This window comes from Neopsephotus bourkii, unplaced genomic scaffold (genome assembly GCF_033783945.1).
Source record: "Neopsephotus bourkii isolate Nb327-2 ecotype Australia unplaced genomic scaffold, CSIRO-AGI_Nbou_v1 NB_95, whole genome shotgun sequence".
NCBI classification, from domain to species: Eukaryota; Metazoa; Chordata; class Aves; order Psittaciformes; family Psittacidae; genus Neopsephotus; species Neopsephotus bourkii.
Window position 1 is genome coordinate 839,522 of NW_026900612.1, and position 22,242 is coordinate 861,763.

Sequence of the window (22,242 nt, forward strand, 5' to 3'; positions counted from 1 at the left end):
AGCTCTCTGTCTTTAATAAAATCCTGTCTTCTTCACACAGCCCCTGGGAAGATCTCCATTTTGCAGCCCTGTGAGATTGTCTGGGTTTTTCCATTTCACCTCTTCACCAGAAACAACTGAAAGATAACATTACCGGGAAAATTAATAGCTAAATAAGATTTCAGGCAGAAGGAAAGCTTTTGTCAGGAGGAGAAAGGCTCAGTCCTGACTCTGACCATGCTAGCTCATGGGAGGATTTTCAGAGAAGGCCTGCCATTAATTTTGTCTTTGTTAACAGGCTCCTAGTTTGGAGACCTCAAATAATGGCTAACGGGAATTTCTACCCTTGACGTGAATGGATGTGGAGCTGGTATTTGTTGGTTTTGTGCTTGCGCTGGGTATGGAGGAAAAGGAAAATTGAGCTCCCAGTGTAGGAGCCATGGGGCAGCCACTGTGGCAGCAGCGGGTCGGGGAAAAGTCCTTGGAAGTCACTGTGGAAAGTTCGGAGTTTGGGGTTTTTTTTTGCATCCTGATGCCTTTTTGAGCCTGATTCTTCACTGCACAAAGCTTTGGTTTCTGGGCACGTGCCCACCAGTTTTTTGATGTAATGATTTACCTCACCCAAAATTGTCAGAAATAAAAGTGAAAATCACAGAACCATAGAAAGTGATTTATGTGTTTATGCTCGAGTGCTGCAAGGGGCGGGCTTTCAGGGACAGCCTGTTTTTTCCTTTTTATGGAAAGTAAGTGTTGGGAAGGAATAAAGAAGCCACGGCCCAGCTTTGGAGATGACTGTGAAGCTGGGGATGGTGGTCGCACCTGGAGGGATGGGTTGGAGCGCTGAAAAGTGCCGGGTTTGCAATGGAGACGATCCAGAACCCTGTTGTGATCTGGAATCCTGGCCCAGACAGGAGCTGACCCAGACTCCTAGGTGATCTAGAGCCTCGGGCCTCTGGGCAGGAGTGTGTCTAAAGACATCCCCTGGATGTTCACATCCCAGGGGCAGAGGTGATCTAGAACCTTACGTAGTGAGCCAGTCTCCCAGGTGATCTGGAACCCATCACCGCCCCTGCCTCCGCGGAGCGCGGTCCCTTTAAGAGCAGCCCAGTCCCCTTTACTCTATGTTTACATAACACACCGCGGCTGTACCACTTGCTAGCGCCGAGGGGGGGGAGGGTGCGAGGAAGGGGGCGGAGCGCAGCGGCGTGGAGCCCCGCCCCCTCGGGCGCGCCCCCTTCGCAGGCGGTGAATGAGAGCGGGAGGGGCGGCACCACGCGCGGCCTGGCGGCGGAGCTGGAGAGGAGGGGAGGGTGCCTCTTTGCTGCTCCCGCCCCCTGCCGCCGCCAGTTGGTACGTCCCCCTCGGTGCTCCGCCCTCCTTCCCCCCGGTGTAGTGGCTGTTGTCGGGCGACCGCCGGTTCAGAGCGGGGCGCAGTGCGAAGCCCCCACGGCGGTGGGACGGCAGCGGCGAGTAACTTAGCGGCGGCCTCATGTTTTCCCCCAGCCAGGAGGAGCACTGCGCGCCCAACAAGGAGCCCGTCAAGTACGGGGAGCTGGTGGTGCTTGGGTGAGCGCTGCGGAGGGGAGCCGGGGGGGGAGGACCACGGCGGTGGGGGACAGTCCTGGGGCCGGGGGAGCGGCGGAGCGCCCCGGCGCCTCAGCGCTGAGATAGAGCTCGGAGGTGCGAGACCCCCGGCGGTGGCGAGGCGGGAGGGGACTGAGGGGTGGGGGGCGCCGCTTCCCGCCTTTCCACCTCGGAGTGCGCAGGGCGGCCGTGGGGTCCCTCTGTCGCCTTGCCCCGCTGCCCGGCGGCGGAGGCTGCTTGTCCATGCGGCGGGCAAAGCGGCTCGGCGCCCGCGAGGGGCCCCGGACAAACTTTGTGCTGGGTGGGGGGTGCGGAGCTGCGGAGGGGGCGACGGGACCCCTACGGCCCCCTCCGTCTGCCGGTGCCGCTCGCAGGTGCTGGCGAGCCGCGGTCCTTGGCTGCAGCCGCTTGCGGAGCGATCCCTGGCGGTTCCTCTCGTCGCTCCGAGAGACCGCGTTCTCCTTGCAAATTGCAGGGGAGATGACTTTGGAATTAGGAGAGGCGGGGGGGAGGGCGAAGCACTTATATTCGGATCCGTAGTGGAAATGTTTATTTTCTTCGCTTGATATGGATCTTAAAGTAATCCGCTTGGTATTACGTACTTGCCCTGCAGTTAAAGCTTGAAGCCTTTCTGCTGAACGCTGTAGAAGCAGATGAGGGAGAAGGGTCTAAGACGTGCTTGGTTGCTGAGAGCCCTTGTGAACCTTAAAGGAGATGCTTCATTTTGCTAGTATAATATGTAGAAAAGTACGGTTACTTGAATAATTTTTAGGAATCAATACAAAAAGGTTTCAAAGCAGCCGTGAAGCAGAACAGTTGCAGCCTTGCAACACTATTCAGCCTTCCCCAGAATCTGTTACGTATTTGCTGCAAGGTCGTAGAAAAACCATTATCCTGATTTATTAGGGACTTCTTCATTTTGTTTTGGTCGCATCATTTCATAAAGAGCTGTGTTCAGCTCTGCAGAAACACTGTTTGAATCTCTGGGAGCAGATGAAAAGAGCAGTCGTGACTGGGTACTCTTGTGTCCAATGCTGTTCCTTTTTTCCTGAAGGGATGCGAAGTGTTTCTTATCACGAGACTAGGTCAAGCTGCAGTTACCATGGACTAAAATACATCTATTGCCATGAACGTGGCACAGCTGCGACTGGAAAAACTTGAATTTAAGTTGAGTAACTTGGTTTGGGAGAAATACCCATATCAGACTAAATTTAATGAAGAAATGATCTTGCTGTTTCAAATGTGGAAATGGAGGGCAACCTCGGCTATGCAACACTGTCTCTGATAATAAAGTCATAGTATAATGTTGAATCTTTAATTAAATTAGAGTGCATAAATTGATGTTATGCTGCAGAGGCTTTTTGTGCACAGCTGGAAGCATTTTCCTTTCTGTTGCTTACTATTTTTAGCAGCAGTTGAAAGTACAGAAGTATGAAATGTTTTGTATTTTGGCTCAGATCTTAACCTAGCAGTCTGGTGTGCTTTTCCTTTAATATGGGAACGCATTGATCTCAGCTTATCAGTTCTGCCAGAGGTCTTGATCCTCGCTGCTGTGTTTTGAAACATGCTAATAACATTTAAATAAATTTCATATGTCTTAATTTTCATTTGAACATCAGCTGTTCCCTAAAACTGCTGAGGTTGTATCTTCTGGATGTTACATGTGCTAAAAAAGCAAATAAATCCTCTCGTACGATTAAGAAGAAGAAATCTGCAAGCAGGCAGCCAGGTCGCTCTGGTCAGTGCGTCTCTGTGGGCTATACTGAAACAATGGGACATTGGCTGTCAACAGCTTTCAGATGCCGTGTGCCTGGTAGTTGTAGAAACAGGTAGACATGATGGAAGCAGTCTGTGTAATGATGTTTTCCATGCTTGGACTCAAGACTGGGGGTTTAAGATCCTTTTGGCACTAGGAGTTGAATACTGCATTTGCTATCAGAGATGTCTTAAATGTTGCATGTAGTGCTGTAAGTAATACAAACGTGTCTTTGGTGAGTCAACATTTGTGACTAGGAACCCTTGGAACAGCTTAAGCATCTGTTCAGCATTCTAAAACAAAATATTCTTAATACCTTTTTTGTATTAAAATCTTGTAATCTGAAGTTCCGTTTAAATAAGGCAGTGTAAATCTGCTCTCCTACGTATAGTGAAACTGAGACTTGTGGACCAGCTAAAGTGTAGCATTGCAGCTCTTGTTAGAATTGCTTGATTAAAGTTGATAGTGATCTCACAGCTAGATTTAGAAAAGTTATTTTGAGAGACTGTGTGTGGTTTTGTGGTTTTTTTTTTTATTTTTTTTTTAAAGCTTTGATTGTGATGTTGATTAATATCTTCTTTCTTGATCTGTGGGACTTTTAATTTATGTGGTGAAAAGGATGATGAACAAAGAAACTGGCATACCTCATAAACTGCTCATAGTCCTCTTTTTAAGATGACAAAACTTTATCTTTGAGTCCTCGTCTGTCTTCACAGTATTAAAGTATGGTTGTTGTATACTTGACCTTTAAATCAAGGGGAAGGTGTTCTTTTGGCAGTAGGTAGTTCTTCCACCAGAACACATTTTTGTGCTGTCTCACAATAGTTGTGATTGCTTGTCTGCACATTAATGTGATCAGAGGGTAAAGCCTAAGGCATTTCCAGTCAGTCACTGCAGCGAACACATTTCTAATAACCTTCTCTCAGTAGTATGTTACATATTATCTGTCAGTGATGTGGCAGCGTATGTTTGGTTAAGATTTTGTTTGAGGTTTACATAATCAATGTTGTAGTGAATAAAAACAGTTAATGTAAATCAAGCCAGACAGGTCAAGATGGCTGGTAAAGAAGAGATCATTGCTTGATTGTGAATGTGCTCGTGTACATCTGCTTGTGGCGTCATCTGTTCACAGAAGGCTTTGGATGAAGCAGAAACATATTTTATTTTGGGGGGGGGAAGAGAGATACAAATCTTTATTTGAAGTCCTGTGAAAATGATAGCTCATTATATATTTCTTGAAGCATGGGACTGGAGAGGGTTTCAAAGGTGATACTGAATTACAGTACCGAGTATGTGAATAGTGTCACAACATTAGTAGGTTGTTTATCAGTAGCCTTCATCTGACTTCTGTGGTATCTGGTTAGCGCTAGAGTGGCATGTCCCATCCCCTTCCTCCCAGTACCCCTTTTTCCTCTGACTTTGAATTGCACCCTGAAGAAATTGTTCTGTGAGAATGGCATTCAGGCCAGCAATGCTTTTTCTTTTGTGTGTGCGGGTCCCTGGCTGTGTAGGGTAGCTTTCACTGAAGGCAAGTGTCAGTGGCCTAGTGCTGTTAAATCTCCCCTCCTTTGAAACTGTGTGATTTTGATGGGCAGCTTTAACTTCTCAGAAAAGCCACTTGACTAATATGATGTAAGTTGAAGGAGGAGTGTCAGTGAGGTGTAAGTTTTAGTTAATGGCTGAGTTCTCTAGTGGTGAAAGGATTTTGTACCTGATGTTAGATATTTTCAGTGTGATGTATTGCAGCTGATCCCAAGGAGTTTTGGATGGGGTTTCTTACAGGTGTGTGCATGTAAATGTAATATTTCTCAGTAACTAAAGATTGCCGTTAGCTATTCATTAGTAAGGAGGTGCAGCCTGGGCTTCCTCAGCTGGGGAGGAATTTTTCTCACCTATTTAATTTATTTTGCAGTATCTAATAATTTTTTTAATTGAACTAGACCAAGCTCTAAGGTATGTCACTCAGTGTTTTTACAGTGGTCACTTTAAAATTGCTATCAGTGCTTGATCTATAAGTTTTCCATAGTCAACCATTAAAATAAATGAATTTGTTAACTTACAGGCTGTGGCGCCAGAAGGAGCCACTGTGGATTGTTGTGAGCTTTGTTTAACATGGATAAACAGGCTGTAGTTCTGCTTAAATTTAACCCTTTGAAAAAACAGAATAAAATTCTCATCTGTGTTTGCAGTGATAAGTTCCATGGTCACCTTGGGGAAGTTTTTCCAGTTGATGGTCCATTTTATGTGTGCAGCAAACTTAGATTTGAAACATGTCTTTTTGTGTTAATCTAAAGGGACCTTCTGTTTTCTCATACACGTTTTTTTCTGACTGATCAAAGTTGCTCCTTAACCTCTACCTCCTTGACAGGATAAATAAAGTTCCCAAAATGTGTTGTACTTTTAAGCACATTTCCAACTTTTAACTTACCTGTTTGGCTTTTCATGGAACCCTTTTGTTAATCACCTGCTGTACAAGTTGGAAAGAAGCTGATGTGGCTTTCCAATAGCATTGACAAATGCAGATGCAGTATGGTGTCTCTGCTTGTCCTTGGTAGCTGCTTGCTTCTGTTTATGAACCAAAGGCAGAGGATCATCCTGGCTACAGCATTAAATTGGGGACTTCTGTGGCTTTGCTGTTTGATATCAAGCTGAAGTGCTTTTTAATGATTCTGTGTTTTCGCACACTATATGGTACAGATAGATCGGTGATACTGCTTAGGTGACTCAGGTTCTGCTGTTGAGCCTTATTTAAAAATACACTTTAGGCTTCATTTAAAGGAGTGTCTATAGCAAGTAATGGTAGCCACCCGTTAAGTACATTCAAGGTCATGATTCCATCTGAGAATCCTTTGCTGCAACAGTCATAGCTGGGAAGCTGCTGTTCTGGAGAAAATGATGTATTATTTTATTTGATACTGACAGTGGCTTCTCGGAGACCTTTATGTCTTGTGCTTAGTTTAGGGTAAATCCTTTATGCTGCATATTGAGAATATGTGATCAGTGCAGGTTCAGAGTTTGCAAGTAGATTAATCAAACACCAGAAGTATTGTCTGATTAGAACACTAACTGCAATGTAGAAAAAATAGTAGAAAGGATTATATTTGAGGAAATCTTTTGTGGATTTATTTTCAGTGAAAGCTTTTGTATGGTTGGATAGAGCAAAGGTTTTGCTTCATTTAAGCTAAGAAAGAAAACATACTTGCGTTGGTTCTCTGTGACTATGTTATTCCATGGAGTACTTTTGACTTTGTCTCAGAGTACAGATTTGTAGCCAGCTGTAAGCTTTATTCACAGCATCTCAATACTGATGTAAAATCAGAAGGCAGAAATGTCAAACTCTAGAAACCAAAATCTGTATTTGTTAAAGCAAACATCAAACATCATGTTTAATGCCTCCTATAAAAACCAAAGAGTGCATTCTGCAAGTTAAACTGTAATCCCTTTGGTGTGTACAGGCAGTAGGTCACACATGTTCAAGGGGAAGACTTTTTTTTTTCCTCTAAAAAGATGGAAACAGGCTGTTTGAGTAAACAAGTCTGAGAAATGTAAGGCACTGTTGCACTTCTCTTGTAGAACCAAAGAGCTGTGCCTGTCCTATCTTGGCAAAATCAGAGATGCATAGTTTTCCGTTTTCAGCTGAAATTTATTAATAACTTGTAAGTGAGCAGATATTGTGAAAGTCCACTTGTTTCTACTTTAAAATGTGGATATAAACCTAGAAATTACTTGCTAAGCTGTTAAGATTTGGGGTTTGTTGCTGAAAGCAGCATCTTGTTTAAGCTGTTTTCATGCTCTGTCTTAACAGTAGGCTGTTTTTCAACTGTGAAACAAGGTTGCTTGAGAACAGATTTTTTTCCTAAGAAGTCAGGAACTTCTTATTATCCAGTTTAAATTATGGCTGTTTAATGCTCATTTATTATGGAGCTAATGCTGCTCCCTAACTTGCTTAGTCCTTATTCCTCAGTAGTGAGGGCATGAATCAAGTTGATACTTTGAGAAGATGGAACTTTCTTTTCCTCTAATCTAAGGTAATGAGAAGCTGTGTGAGCATATTATGGCACTGAGCCTGAGCTGAAGGTAGGGTTTTTTAGTTCACAGTGCCAGCAGAGAAGTTTTACAACTCTTTGCAATATACTATTGACATGCTTATATGCAACAGCTGTTCAAGTAGGCTGAGCCAGCCGTTGTCTTGTGTTGTTCTTGCTGATATTGTCTGCATATGCCTTGGTTCCGAATTTGTCTTCAGTATCTGTGACTAATATGGGTATGAAACCTTCCAAAGGTGCCTCCTGTAGCATGCTGAACAGTTGTAGTCTTACTTCATGTTTAGCAGAAGTGCTTCTCGTGATGTCATCTAGAGTTGTGCTTGGTTATTCTGCACTGTTGTACTTGTTTATTTGTCCTGTGGTCAGCAAGGAAGGTGATGTAGAGGACTGTCCAGTCTGAGCTCCCAGCTTGAAACAAAAACTAGTTGTTTTACAGGTATAATTTGTGTTGTCAAATCCTGTTCCATTACTGTTTGATACCCTAAATCTCATTTATGTTGAGGATGCGTTTCCTTTAATCAACAAATATCCTTATGTTCTCACTCTGTCCCAAGGTCACCACTGAAAAGCTTTCATGTGACCTGTCACAAGCTTAAACCTTGAGGGCCAGCAACGGGGATGCTGGTGTAGAGAGCATGTTTACTTCCAGAGACTTGTAAGGCAAAGCTTCTCATTTTGTTTGGTTTATAAATACATCACTAAATGGTGTCCTCACTTTTTTTTTTTTTCCACTTCTATCACCTGCATATGCTAATACTGTTTTGAAGGGGTCCCACTTCTCTTTTAGATGACTTGTTCTCCTCTTGATGAGATGCAATTCAGAATTTTATGCCTCCCTTACACTTGCCTCATATTTTTTTAGGCACCTACTGGTGTAGCTTTGTGCAGGTTAGTACTAAGTTTTGAGATCATAGTGCTATTTGCATTCTTAGGGGGGGGCAGTTCAATACTACTTTGACAAACTAAGTAACATCTGGGATTCAACTGTTTTCATCCTATTACTTGGTAGCCTAGAACAGGTTTTGGACCTCTTATTAAGCAAATATTACAGTCAAGAGCAGCAGGGGCTTCCATAGTTGATCAGTGTGCTTTGAAGGTAGAGGTGTAGCTTGGAGTAGTGCTGTTGGAGCTCTTCAGAGGTGGTATGCTACTGTGCATGTTCTCTGGATGACCAAATGTGCCCCGTCTTGTGATGACTCCTACATTTAACCTTGCACAGAAGGTCACAGCCTAAGTACTCAATAGCTGGGTGTCTTCTGTGTGCTGTTGATGACTATATAATGGTTGCACTTCTGGCTATGAAATTTAAAACGCAGCAGAGACCTGGGGGAGGGAAACGGTGGCACGCAATTAGCTTTTCGAGGGGGGTTTCTTAATGTCCAAGTAGGTATTGTGGTGCTGGGAGTTCATCAAGAGTAACCTGTCTTCAGGTTTGACTGACTGTACAAAATAAAGATCTTTCTACTGCTCTTCCCACAAACATCACTTGTTGGCTAGAGTTAGAGCTTAAGATACAAAAATACAGACCTTGTAGGGCTTGCAGTAAGCAGCAAAGCTTAAATGGTTGTAATATAAACATTCAGTCTTTGAAAACTTGTTTTCAAGGGGCTGTGTCATAGGAGGACACAGCATCTTAGTGTGGCTGGGTTATGGATGATACATGAACAAGGTGACAATGGGCTTACATTGTCTAAGTGTAGCTTTTACTTGCTTTGATTAGTATGACTTCTGTTTCTAAAACTGGCAAGCATCAGCTGTTTAGCACTGAGGTTTTGTTTAGTTCTTCCAAGGCTGGAATATGAAGTCCCACTAGGTCAGTCAGAAGTGTGCATGTGCTTCATAGTAGCAGCAGTTACTAGCTCACGGTGGAGAAATAATAATTCAGCTAAAAGCTCTCCTCTGTTTCACAACAGAAATGTCATAGATGAAAGATTGCAAACAGCAATTGTGAAAGCAGATACAGACAACATCTACAATGCTGAAGAGTGTTGTATTAAAAGCAGAGTGGTTTTGAGATGAGCTCAATTTGATCAGGCATGATATGAGGGTGCATATTGCCAAAGGACCTATTAGGTATGCTTCTATCAATAGCAATTCATTTTTCCTGTAGGGAGGGAAAGTAAGCAAGCCTTGTTTTATGCTTCTGGAAGCAATTTGCTTTAGGGGGGGTTTCCCCCTCATTTAACAGTATCATCATTAATAGTGGACTTAGGCACACGGCACATCTGAACCTCCCTGTAGATAAAACTAGCCTACTTCAAGAATGGTGAACTAGTTGTGGGACTGTTCTTAATCTAATGTAGCAGAAGGCTTCCTATGCTGTGGAATGGCACGAATGCCACACATGCTCTTATGAAGCATTTGGCAATAAAGGCCTAATGCTAATTTGTCATATTTATTGCTTATACTGTGATACAGCTACATTACTGTGTAGTGACTAATTGTATTAAACAGAGACAAAAGCAACCAGTTGTACAGTGAGATAAACACCGACTCAAAATGTCAGTTTACTGTGCTGCATCTCCAGGGGAATGGGAACAGGCAAAAAAAGTTAGAGGTAGCTGGTGCATAGTAAGTTTAAAAGGGCGAAGGCCAAGAAGCATTTATGGTCTTCTCCTTGAGTGTTGTAATGTTAACTGATCTCCATTGTTGCAAAATTCCCTGTTTCCTCTTTGCATTGAAGGAGTTGACGAGAAGGAGATGTTGGCATCATCTTTCTTACTGATAAACACTTTTGGAAGTCAATCTTCATGTTGCTGCTGTAGTGATGCACTTGGGCTTTCAAATTACTATTCACCCTCAAATATGTATGCTGTCTTTATTTTGGAATCCAGTAAATCCATAAACTGTCATGGAATGATTTTATTTTTCAGACTGGATGGCTTTAGTAATGCCTAAAGAAACAGGTAGTCTTCAAACTGATGAGGTATATCTTCTTAAGGCATATGAATATCATGGATGAAGAAAAAGTGGTACTGACTGTGAAGACAATTAGTCACTGTGTGAAACTAAACTAAATGAATTGAAGCATATACAAGCTTAAATCTCCTTGTGCATATTGCAAATAAGCTGGAGACCAAATGTGCAAACTCTCTAGCACGTGCCTTTAGGAAGAGTGAAAGAACTGTTTAGTCTAGATGCGGAAGTTAATGGGCTGAAACTCTGATATAAGCACAGCTGTATTTCTTCATGTGCAACAGCATGACCTTATTTTGATTGTTGATGTCTGATTTAGTAATGCTGGAGTCTTTGAAACAGGAGTAGTGTGTATGCCCTTCTTTTCACAAGGGAGACCAAGCTGTTGAAAGATACGAAGAAATGTATGGTTCTTGCTTCCCTGCACATCCTTTGGCAGGGTTCTGTATCTCACAGATGACTGGTTTATTTTTTATGGAACATTGACGAATAATAATAATAAGAAATGCTGTTCTGTTTCCAACTTGCCTTCCTTCTATTCCATGCTTGACCTCTGAGAGCAACAGCTGTGAAACTCAGTACTTGGATTCAAAATTCATTTTGGCATTGGAGAAGAATCTTTCAGCTGAGATAGGATTCTTCACCTTATAGCTGTTCTAACCTTTTTGCTAACAGATGTGTAAGACCTACTATGCATTACTTTTTGAATCTTAAAATTTGCTGGATAGTTTTGTAGTGCATCAGGGAACCAAGTTTTGAATTTGTGAGATTAGCATGTGGCGTTTTGTTGTGTGATAGGAGAGGTCACAGAGCCTTGCTGCGTGTCTGTACTCCCTCTAGCAGAATAGCAGTGAAGGTAGAGGATTTCTTCTTAAAAGTGTTCCCTCATCTGATTCTGCCAGATTTTATTGAAACGTGCTGTCAGTACCTCAGTGGTTTTGGCCAAAAAAACTACCAGCAAATGAGGCAAGTGGAACAAATTGGTCTTAGGTCAGATCCATGAGGAGTCCAGCTTTGCTTGACATGAGCAGCTGAGTAAGTTCTTCCATTGAAGCTGAATCTGGAGAAGGAAGTTTGGCAATAGGCAAATGGGTCAGTTTTGTGTGGAGTTTTACTCTTTTTTTTTTTTTTTCCTTTTTTTTTTCTTTTTAGCTGGTCTTTCCTGGACCAGTGAGAAGTCTGAAACACAAGAAGCGCTTCTAAACACCACTAACAAGCAGATGCCCTTGGGATATACTGGTGTTCCTCAAGGTTACAAGATATAGGAATGCTGGGGAGGGACTCTTCATTAGGGACTGTAGTGACAGGACAAGGGGTAATGGGTTAAAACTTAAACAGGGGAAGTTTAGATTGGATATAAGGAAGAAATTCTTTTCTGTTAGGGAGGTGAGGCACTGGAATGGGTTGCCCAGGGAGGTTGTGAATGCTCCATCCCTGGCAGTTCAAGGGCAGGTTGGACGAAGCCTTGAGTGGCATGGTTTAATGTGAGGTGTCCCTGCCCATGGCAGGGGAGTTAGAACTAGATGATCTTGAGGTCCTTTCCAACCCCAACTATTCTATGATTCTGTGAATGTGCCACCATGGGCAGTGACCCTGGAAGCTTCAATGCTTTTGTCATATTGATGATTTGGAGATGTTTTCCTTAGGTAAGATGTATTGCTGAAGTTGCCAGGGGTAGAGGCTGCAGACTACTCGTTTGTTTTTACAAATGTGCAGTGCCATTTCTTTCCACAATTCCAAAAGCATTTCTCGACTCTTTTTGGTAGTGAGCCTCTGCACCTGTTTAAAGCCTTTGACAGTGTTTTCCCAAAAGCTCTAAATGTGTTCCTCCTTTTGCCTTTGAGTGATAAAGAAGCCCTTTTTTTTCTTCCTGGTATTTTCAGTCTGCTTACTGTCAGAGAAAAAAAAAACCTTAACTTTTGACTGTCTTGTGCCTTATTTTCAATCTTTGGGCACAAAATACTTCTGTTACACTGCTGGCTCAGCTGTACCTTATCTATTTGGTTGCACCCAACTGTGCTACTTGAGTGCTGTCTAGTTTCATTGCAAGTTTTGAGTTTCTGGCATGCAGAGGCTGGTGTAATACAACAAATACCTTTCCATGTAAGGATGCAGGGAGACTACAAAGTACAGTTCCCTCTGTAAGCAAAGCTAGGGTTTTAGTAATTAGCAGGGTCTAAGTCAAGCTCAGACTACCCTCCTAGTTTATTATGTGCAATGTGACTTTAAATTCAGTTCAGGAATTGGCTTCTGATCATGTATTGCTAGTTTGCACCTTAAACTCTATGGAGGAGGCTGGTTTATATTAAGGCTTTAACTGCTGGAAATCTTTCAGCACAGAGAGAACAATTGTAAAGTAATACTTTGTTAAAGATCTTTTTGTGGCAAAAGTGATTTGCTCTTTCTCCTCTGGGTGTTCTGTAGCCAGTGCAGGCAGCCAGGAAGGGACTGGCTTTGGGTTTGGCTAGATTCCAATTGCAGACTATTCAGAACCAAGCCAGGAAGTGTATAGGCTGATTTGTAAGTTTTGGGTAGAGATGGCAGTTGAGAAAAACAGCTGTCATAGTCTGTGGACTGATGAAATTTGTTATGTCAGGTAGTAGAAATGTGATGCTTTGTGCCATGTAGAGTTAGAGAAATGCTTTAAAGATCAGTTTGTCATGTGTAAGTTAAGAGAGCAAAACAGTTGAGATACATGCCTATCTACCAATATTTTTAGTGTATGGTATTCTTTACTATACAGAAAGTGTGTAATAACCTGTGAAAAAAGCTACTCTTTCATTAAAACCAGATGTGGAAAGTGATGTTCTCCCTCTACCTGCCACTATTCTTACTTGTTTGTGAACTAAGTGAAGCCTGTGTAAGTGATGTTAAGCAGTCTATAATTTACTTAAATGAAGGTAACTTCCCACCTATGTTCATTACTAAGTCTAAAGAGTGGTCTGGTTGGGGATAATACGAACTTCCCATTTTCTTCCTTCCTCCGCTTGTAGGTTTTATGTATGCTATTCATTCTCTGTTTTTAGAGAGAGGAGCTTTATGTACAGACCTATGCAAAGCATGACAGCTGATTTTACAGCTTCCTGTTATGTTTGTTTTTTTCTTTCTCTAGGGCAACAAAAGTCTAGATAATGACTGTTCACATGTGCAGGTTGTCTTGGCATGAATTAAGCTTACTTAAAATTTAGGGAAGTTCTGATGAGGTGCTGTTTCAAACTGATCATGGTAACTGCGCGTAGCTTCTAGAACTGCTTGTGTTTAAGTGGTGTGGGGTAAACTTTTTGAGGATCTGATGCTTCTTTGAGACTGTAAAAGCTGGAAGTTAGATGGGGGCAGAACAAGGTAGTTGGCTTGGGGTGATGACTCAAATGGATGGAGTAAAGTAGATATCTGAGGTAGTTACTGCTCCTGGCTATCTAGACAGTCATCTTGTGGGAGGACACCACATCCTCAGCTCCACTAGCAATATTAGCTCCCTGTTCCAGTCATTTTCCCATCTGTTTCTGATGAATATGCTGTGATTTACTGAAAGATGTAGTGACAGGAGAGGTGGTAGTCTGTGGCTGGAAATGAAGTATGTCACTGAACAGATTGTATTCCAAAGCCGACCCAGTGCTGTGTGAGCTCTACTGAGGAGAGTCTATAAGATGAATGAGGCCCCCCCCCACCTCCACTGCCTCATTGGACATCAAGGAATCTATGTGACGATCACCTCTGAGGAAAAGCTTCAATTAGACCTGTCACCTTAGTAGACAAAGAAGGAATCCGACTGCAAGACATGTACCCAAAGGAAATCTTAACTTTGCTGGTTCTCTGACTCATGGGGCAACTTGGTTTCTGATTATTCCCTTTGTCACTACTAATGCTTCCCTTCTACTGCCTGCAGTGATGGTGGATATCAACTTTGAGTGGGAATGGGCACAAATGTTCTGGCGGTGCAAGTAACTAGGGGGAAGGGGTTTGAATGTGGAAATGTTGCAATCCCTAGGGGCAGCCTGGGCCACACCATAAGGTCTGTTTGTGAGGAAAACACAGTGCTTGTGGAGAATACTTTGGTAAATGTTCATCGTGTTCTGTGTGTAAGTCAGTACAGTGCCTTTGGATGGTAATTTTCTGGTAGTTATTGGGGTACTAGAAAAGCCTTAATGTGCTTCCTGGAGCACTCTGTGTAGAACATAAGTCTTGCGGTGATACTTAACTTTTGCTTTGAATCAGTTCATCTCTGCTTTTTTAGTGGAAAAATGGTGTCCCTGAAGAGCAACTCTGAGTGTCTGCATTTTTTTGGAAAACGAGTTTTTTGGAGACTTTTTAAACACAATCTGAAACTTTGGAATTGTAAATAATATATTTTAGCAGCCTCATTCTTGGACCTCTTGTGTGAGATCAGTTCAGAACTAAGACTAAAATGCTGTGTTATTCAGCATAAACATTGAGTTTTCTGGGTATGAAAAGCCTTCCTTTCCAGTGGTTGTAAAATAGCCCAGTTAAAGGTTTTTGTCCTTGGCCAAAACTCTGAAAGGAGAAGTTTGTTTGGGATCAGTCCAGCTGTGAATGCCTCTAGTGAACTGCAGGGTTGTTATAATGGGCTGAGTTTTTACAGATGAAGATACTGAAGCAGATTGATGGGTGTGTTTCTGTACCTCATTCTTGCTTTCTGTTACCCCTCAAGGTGGCAGAGTGATGTCATCTCTTGCCTGAGAGATTTCTTAGATTAACAGAATGAAAGTTGTAGGTGCCCCCATCCCTGGCAGCGTTCAAGGCCAGGTAGATGGGGGTTTGAGCAGCCTGGTCTAGTGGAAGATGTCCCTGCCCATAGCAGGGGGTTTGGAATGGGATGATCCGTAAGGTGTCTTCCAACCCAAACCATTCTATGATTCTATGAAATGCCATAGTGCTTTTCTCTGCTTTTGGAGGAGGAAGGTAAACAGTTGTGGGAGACCCTTACAAATACTCTTATGGGTATAATGCCAAAGCATTGACAGAGTAGCAAGGGAACGTGCTCTTTATTTTTAAAATGTGTATGCAGTATCTTTAGGTGGGTAAGGAGGAATAGACAAGAATTTGGTTTTCTGGAAAACCCACATGAAAAGGAGGTAGACTCTGTCCTAGCGTATCGTCATGCACTTGCAGGGGAGTGGGATGCAAAATTCCTTGGCGTTGCAGTTGAAAACAGTGTATCATGGCCAAGGGGCCCTTATGGAGAATGATGTTGGGTACAAAAACTGGAGGACAAAAGGGAATCTGTGGAGCCAGCCAGCTGTAACCAATTACTTTATTTTTGTGGCTCTGAACTAGCTCTCTTTCAGACATGCTTTACTGGGGAATCCACTTCCAATTTCAGACTGGGGCTCATGAGCTTTATTTCTACAGCTGAATTTCCATTTGGCTTACAAATGCGACTTCTAAGTCCTGTAATACTGTTTGGAATTTCAGCCTGTACTTTGGGAAGCTGCTTCAAACAGATCCTCCTTTTTTTCTTTTTCTTTTTTTTTGGTCTGGTTTGCCCTTTAGTTCATCCTTGTGTTTAAAACTAAAAAAATCTAGATAGAAATGTATGGGGTGGCTTGTTTTTTTGAAAGTTGGTGAACAAAAATAGTATAGTAATGGTATGCTGACTGTCTTTGTGGGTTTTGGCTAAGAAAAAGAGATGGATTTCCAAAGGAAAAAAAAAATGAGGGAGAACTATATGTGGTCTTAAACTTGTTTTGTTTTACAAACCATTGTGCCACTTGTGTGCGTTACTTAATATCTATTGGAATGTATTTTTATGAATTTTTTTTGAAACTTAAGTTTGTTGACCATGTAACCAGAAGTAGGCAGTCTGAAATAGCACTGCAAACAAGTGAAGTGAAAATTTTGGTCTTCCAAGAAACTTCACTGGTGTAGAGCCTTCAGTGTGGCTTGAGGGTTTCAGTGGTTGCATCTGTATATAAACACTATCTTGCATAAACTCATGTATTGCTGCATCACTGAGAAGGATGTACCTTCCCATCTGGAGATGGCAGTACTGCAAAGTCTCTGGTTTGAGCAGTTGTTGCAAGAAGTTCTACAGTGAGACTCTTCTAGGGAACAGAATTCCTGAGCATTTGGAAATGAACAACGGTAGGAGTACACCAGTTCTGTGACTTTATTCATTCTTAAGAAGTGCATGCAGATGCCTCATAGTTCTGACCATGTCATACTTACTTGATGTAGCATTTTGGGAAGCCCTATGAAGGGAAGAAAAATCTCAAAATGCTGTGGGTAAAGGTGTGAAACTGAAGCACTTTGCTGTCATAAAGCTGTTTAGATCAGAGCTGGTTTTGCTGATCAGTAGTAAACATTTAACAGCCTTGCGGAATCTTTTCCTGGCTAGAGGTGTCTGATTAACTTTGTTATAGATTATGATAAAAGCAAACACCTAAGGTTGCTGTGAATTAGTAAGTTGTCAGAGTGTTTTAAGTCTGACAAGGATATATTGAAGTCTAGTTCTCTGCATTGCTGCACTGTTAATTTCTGGTTTATTAAGACTGTAAAAAAAAACCCCAACCAGCCAAAACTCACAGGTTCAGCATCTGCTATGATGCTTGTGTACTGGTACATAAACTGATCTGGTAGGTTTCGGATAGTCCTATAAAACTGGGTATGAATAATTATTTCTGTTTGGCTTTTAGTGCACATAGCACACTTGTTACCAAAGAATAGGTAGTGCGTAAGTTCCTTGCTAGCTGTTCTAGGAGTAATGCTGCATTGATCTTCATGGTGCTCTCTGGGCCTCTGGAGCTGTAGTTCTTCCAGGCTTGTGTACATTCCTGGTATCTTACTGGTTTTATTTCTATATCTACCTCACAGAGTGCCCATTATTTTCTTATTTACATAGTTTGGAGGGTAAGAATTAAGAGCAGGAACCTCTCACTGAGTAATACTAATGTAACCACAGAACGATTCTCAGCTAGGTCAGTACATCTGGTTCAGTACATCTGTCTGGTAGTGCAGCAGTCCTCTAAATTAACCTCCCTCTTGAAGCTTTCAACCTCTAGATTTTGCTGGCTGCCAGAAGGTGAAAATACAGTTCTTTGGTTTTTCTGTTTACTTGCCTGCCTTAAATCTGCTTGGAGCAGGCTGTGTGGTAGATAATCTTGCCTTTGACTGCTTGTGTCACTTTAGCAGTTGATGATAATGCAGCACCAGTGATACTTAATGAAGCTGCTGTGCTCAGAGCAGTAATGCTTACAAGTGCTACAAAGAAGGAAACATTCTTTATGTTCCTTTTTTTTTGATGTGGACATTTGAGATCCTTAAGAAGCTGGGATTGAACAGGGAGCTGTGTGTTTGTAAGGCTGTATTTTCCCAGGGAAACTAAAAAGAATGTTAAAGTTGATAGGATTTGACGCATGTTGCAGGTCAGGATATGGTAGTTGAGTGCTTCTGTTTATATTCAGTACATTGCTTGTGAGATTACTTATACTCACAAAATAGATACAAATTTTATCTCTTCTTCTATGCTAAATGATACTGGAATGAAACTAAGAAGATTCCTGTCATGCTTGAGTGTTTGAAAAATCTGTAAGTAACAGCAAGTAACAGACATCCTGGAACTGCTTGTTTGTGGAATAGCAGAAATGATAGTACCACTGCTTGTATTTGGAGGATAACTGAAATTATAAGAAAGCTATCACTTTTTCTTATGAAAGTGTAAGCTGTCAAATACTTCTTGATACTGTTACAAAAGTGTTTGATTGCTTAGGAAATGAATTGTCTGGATTGTGCTTTTTTTTTTTTAATGGGCCAAATGTCTTTTGACTCAAATGTAGTTTCTCTATAATATTCAGTGTAATGAAGTTTCAGATGGACAATGGTGTTCATGCCTCAGACTAAAATTTGAACGCTTGCTTTTGCACCTTCAAGAATGTATGAAGAGCAAATAGGTTGGGAGCATGTTTAGAATGTCAGGGCAGGTTTGTTTTGAGGTCTCTTTTCCCCTTGTGTTACATAAAGGCCGATTTTTCTTAATTTTGAAACTTGCAGTTGTCTTTTGCTCTGGTATTTGAGAGAAGTTTGTAAATTGTTTCCCAACAAAAGTGTGTGGATCGTAAGCCTCTAGTGTTTTCGATAAACAGCCTTCCTCTTTCACTTCTTTCTCTCTTGCATTGAAACCCAGCTGCACATAGTGCTTTCCTTTGAAAGGGATTTTGTGTTTATCTGACTTGTTTTGAATGCAGTAAAAGCTAGACCTCACTTTCTATCATATCTATTTGTATTTAGCTTAACAAAATGCTGTATCAAACAGTTTCAGTGGCATGCCTAGATTATAGATAGTTCTCCGATTAATAGCATTTCTGTAGTATGAGAGGTTTAGGGTTGGAAAGAGTATTCTCTAAACATGGTTCTTTGTCCACCTGTTATGTTCTTTTAGCTAGAATAAGAAACATGCTTTGAAATGAACTTGATTAGTTTATACCCTGTATTTTGCTGTGCACTAAACATTCTTGGGTTAATGCAGTTGTGAGTGGTTTTAGCTGGCAGCTTTGGAGATGGGCTTAAAGCACTGAATAAAATTGCCTCCTTGTTAAATGGATGCTGGGGGGAGCTGTAAAATGTTGGAAATAAGGATTGTTAAAGAAGCCATTATATGAAAGAACAGATTCCCTTACCCTTTGCTTTCTAGAAGGAAGCCCTCTTGCATTGTAATGCACTTCTGGGATATTACCTACTGGAATTGGTATAGTAGTATCTTAAATGTGGGGTTTTGGTGGGGTTTTTACTGTTAAAGCTAACTGCTCTTTTCCCCTACTAGTATCATGTTTATTGATACTTTTAAGAAATGTATGTTGTGAGACTATAATAATTCCTTTCTCTGGCTCTAGTGCTTAATTGGGCTGCCTATATAGGTTTTCATCTACTAACTTGTTTGGAACTGTCAGGTTAGTTGACTGTGTTAATTGAAGGTTATCCTGATGTTCTACAGACTACTATCTGTATTGGTGTGCCCCTTTAGGCATTCTAGAGCATTTCCTTTTAATCAAACTCTTGTGCTGCTTAAATAGTTGTCTTACACTAGCCTCTGCAGCAGATATCCTCCATTACTACCTCAAAATACCTGTTTCTGTATTGTCATTAACACATGCAATTGAAGATCTTTAATTTCTTTGCAATGCCAACTGAAACTTCAACAGAAGCTGGCATCATCACAATCTTTTAAAAGCGGTGGCATGGCAAGGGTCTGCTGCCTTTGACTTCACAAGGTATTTTCTAGAAAAAATAATCAAGGGCAAATAACAAACCACTTGCTAAGAAAAAATACGGTTAAAGAGAGTGAGAAGCTTCTGTAGTAAGTTCCTCTTGCCCTAGAAAAAATATCAGCTAGTTTACATGAGTGTCAAAACTATGCTACCGATGAGATCTCTCTCCATCATCTTATGTTACAAGTAGTTGGAGTAGTACAACCCTGACTCCTGTGTCCGTCACGTGGTGACTGGCTGCTTTTGCTACTTTGCGTCTGTATTTTCATCCGCTGTGTTTTGGAGGAGACTGGATGTGTAGTGTAAATAAAGGTGATCAAAAGCAGTTCTGACACAGTCGATTTGGTATTAGCCAGCCAATAGCATCCTTTAACTTTCTGTATGGGATGAATTTACTTCCGATGAGGTGTGAATTGTTTTGAATTGCCTATATCACGTTAGGTAAACATGCATGAGGATTGGGCAGTTGTATTTTCTAAAATTCTCCCTGAACCAAACTTGATTTTTATTTTTATTTTTTTTCCATATTGGGTAGCCCTGCTGATGGAGGGGGGAGAAGGGGGGGGGAGGAGGGGGGCAGAACATGTGGAGGAGGCCAGTTCAAAAAAGCAGCCTGTGAGCTGATCTGAACTGTAGGGTACCAGATAAGGGGAAGGGGAATGTCGATGGGAGGGACATGTGGACAGGGGGGATCCCATAGCAGCCATAAATAGGCTTTTTCACCTCTGAGAGTCTTTTTTTTGTTGGTTTATTTTTTGTTGCTGTTGTTTATTTTTCCTCTGCAAACCAGAATAGGAACCAGTTCTCCTCCAGAACACTAAGAGAAGTAATGCTCACCCTGGAGAGCCCCAGCTATTTCTCATATGATTTCTTGTGCTGTTTTCAGTAGATAGGGTTCTTCTTAATTTGTATACTTTGTAGTGGAAGGAAATATTTTCTAGGTTATCTGATCTGTTGTAGGCGCCTCTGAAGATATTTTTATTCTTTTTTCATTACTATGTGTTCAGGTTTTTTGTTTTCTTGTTTATTTTTTTTTTGTTTGTTTTGTTTTGAACGGTATGCATAAGCTTTTAGCCATGTGCTCTGCGAATCCACACTTCTGGTTCTGATCAGAAAGAGCCTTGCTGTATTTAAACATAAAAGTGCCATAAACGTAGAATACAGCTTTTGGTCAAGCTGACTGGTAGGTTCCTAATGGTAGCAGGAGCAATTAGGAGCAACTTTTGAAGGGTAGCTAAAAAAATAAAATTAAAAATAACCCTTAATCAGTAGCCAGAGATGTGAATCAGCAGTCTCTGAAAGTACTGCTTAATAGCCATAGGGGTTATTGGGTCAGACTGCATTTCACTGAGCTACTGCAACCTCTTTGAAGGCTCTAGGAGTGACAGGTAGCCGTAAATGAGGCAGGAAATGCTAAAATTTGGTGCTGGGGCATAGAAGGCATGTGGTAAATACACAGGAGTGATCACTACACAAACAAGTACTGCAGAAGTGCCAGATGAAGGGAATACCTCCTGAAGTGTCTTGTGATAGTAAAGTGACTTCACAGACACAAATTGTAAGATTAAAAAAAAAAAAAAAACCACAAAATAAAAAGCAAGGTGATCATAGCCAGAATTAACTGCTCCAACATACCTTTCTCAGGGATGACAGAGTTCACAGATGCAAAACCACTGCTCTTAATTGGGAAAAGAGATGAGATTATTTGGGACTTTGGAATTTGCCAGTTCAGATTTTCTTGCTCTGCAGGAAAATAAACCAGTGCTATCCTGTTGGTACAGAAGTACTACTTTTCCTATTTGGCAACAAACACCAAAGAGATTAAGTTTGAGAATAACTTCACTGTTCTGTTCCACTGAAATTCTCAGATAATTGGCAGACAGCAGCTGCTTGTTTTATAAAGGTCTGATACAGATAAACATATGTGGAATAAGTAGTTTTCTTGAAACAGTATATCAGGTCTACATACAAAATAAATTGATAGGATACAAGGAAGGGTGGTGTAAAGAGTATGAAATACTGGCAGTGATACCACATAAAAGGAAACCCAAGTTACTTTGTGGTAGTGTTGCATATGTTGAAGCTTTCTGTTTGCATTTTAATACAAACCAGCGTGTAACTTTTTTTTCCTTTTAGTGTGTGTTCAAGGGGGTAAATGTTGGATGTGTCAGCTGAAGAGGGCTTTCAAGTTAGGGTTTGAGAGTACAGTCCTGAAAATCTCTGGGGCTGGGTATGGTCAAGATGAATCTTTAGACTTCTGCTGTAGGTGACTTCTACTGCTGAAGGTGAATCTTTAGACTTCTACTGCTGTAGATGTCATGATAACTGTAGGCATACGGTACTTCCAGAGGAATCTCTTCTGCCCTCTCTACTGTTCTTCCTTTGTTGCTAATAAGTGCTTCTATGGCTTTGCAGTAAACCGGAGAGCAAGGAATTGGTGGAGTTTAAAACTAAATTTAAAGCATACATCTGGTTTTGTTTCCCCTTCATGTGAACCAGGGAGAGAAGTAGCAGGAGCAAACTAGCAAATGGAAGGTGGGACTGCTGCTTTTGGCAGCAGTGTTGGCTCACACTAGTTTGCTGATGGTAAAAATACAGTGTGAGCACAAACGGAATTTTTGATGTGTGGAGCATATACTACTGAATGATACCAAACATGGAATGAGAATGTACGTAAAAGGAAATATTCACCCAAGCCTGACTTCAGTTCTGCAGCCTTTTTGTTTAGTGCAGCAGAGAT

At 41.5% G+C, this 22,242-nt stretch overlaps 1 protein-coding gene across 2 annotated transcripts in view; it reads left to right on the top strand.

The window, feature by feature from the left end:
• Positions 1–1,297: 1,297 nt before the first annotated feature.
• PELI2 (pellino E3 ubiquitin protein ligase family member 2) overlaps positions 1,298–22,242 on the top strand; it is a 76,686-nt gene continuing 55,741 nt past the window's right edge. The window contains exon 1 of one of the 2 annotated variants that reach the window (XM_061356064.1): positions 1,298–1,521. In XM_061356064.1, the coding sequence (XP_061212048.1) occupies positions 1,469–1,521 (53 nt within the window). In that variant the 5' untranslated portion in view covers positions 1,298–1,468. Of the gene's footprint in view, positions 1,546–22,242 lie in introns of both variants that reach the window. The other variant, XM_061356054.1, reaches the window with a different exon arrangement.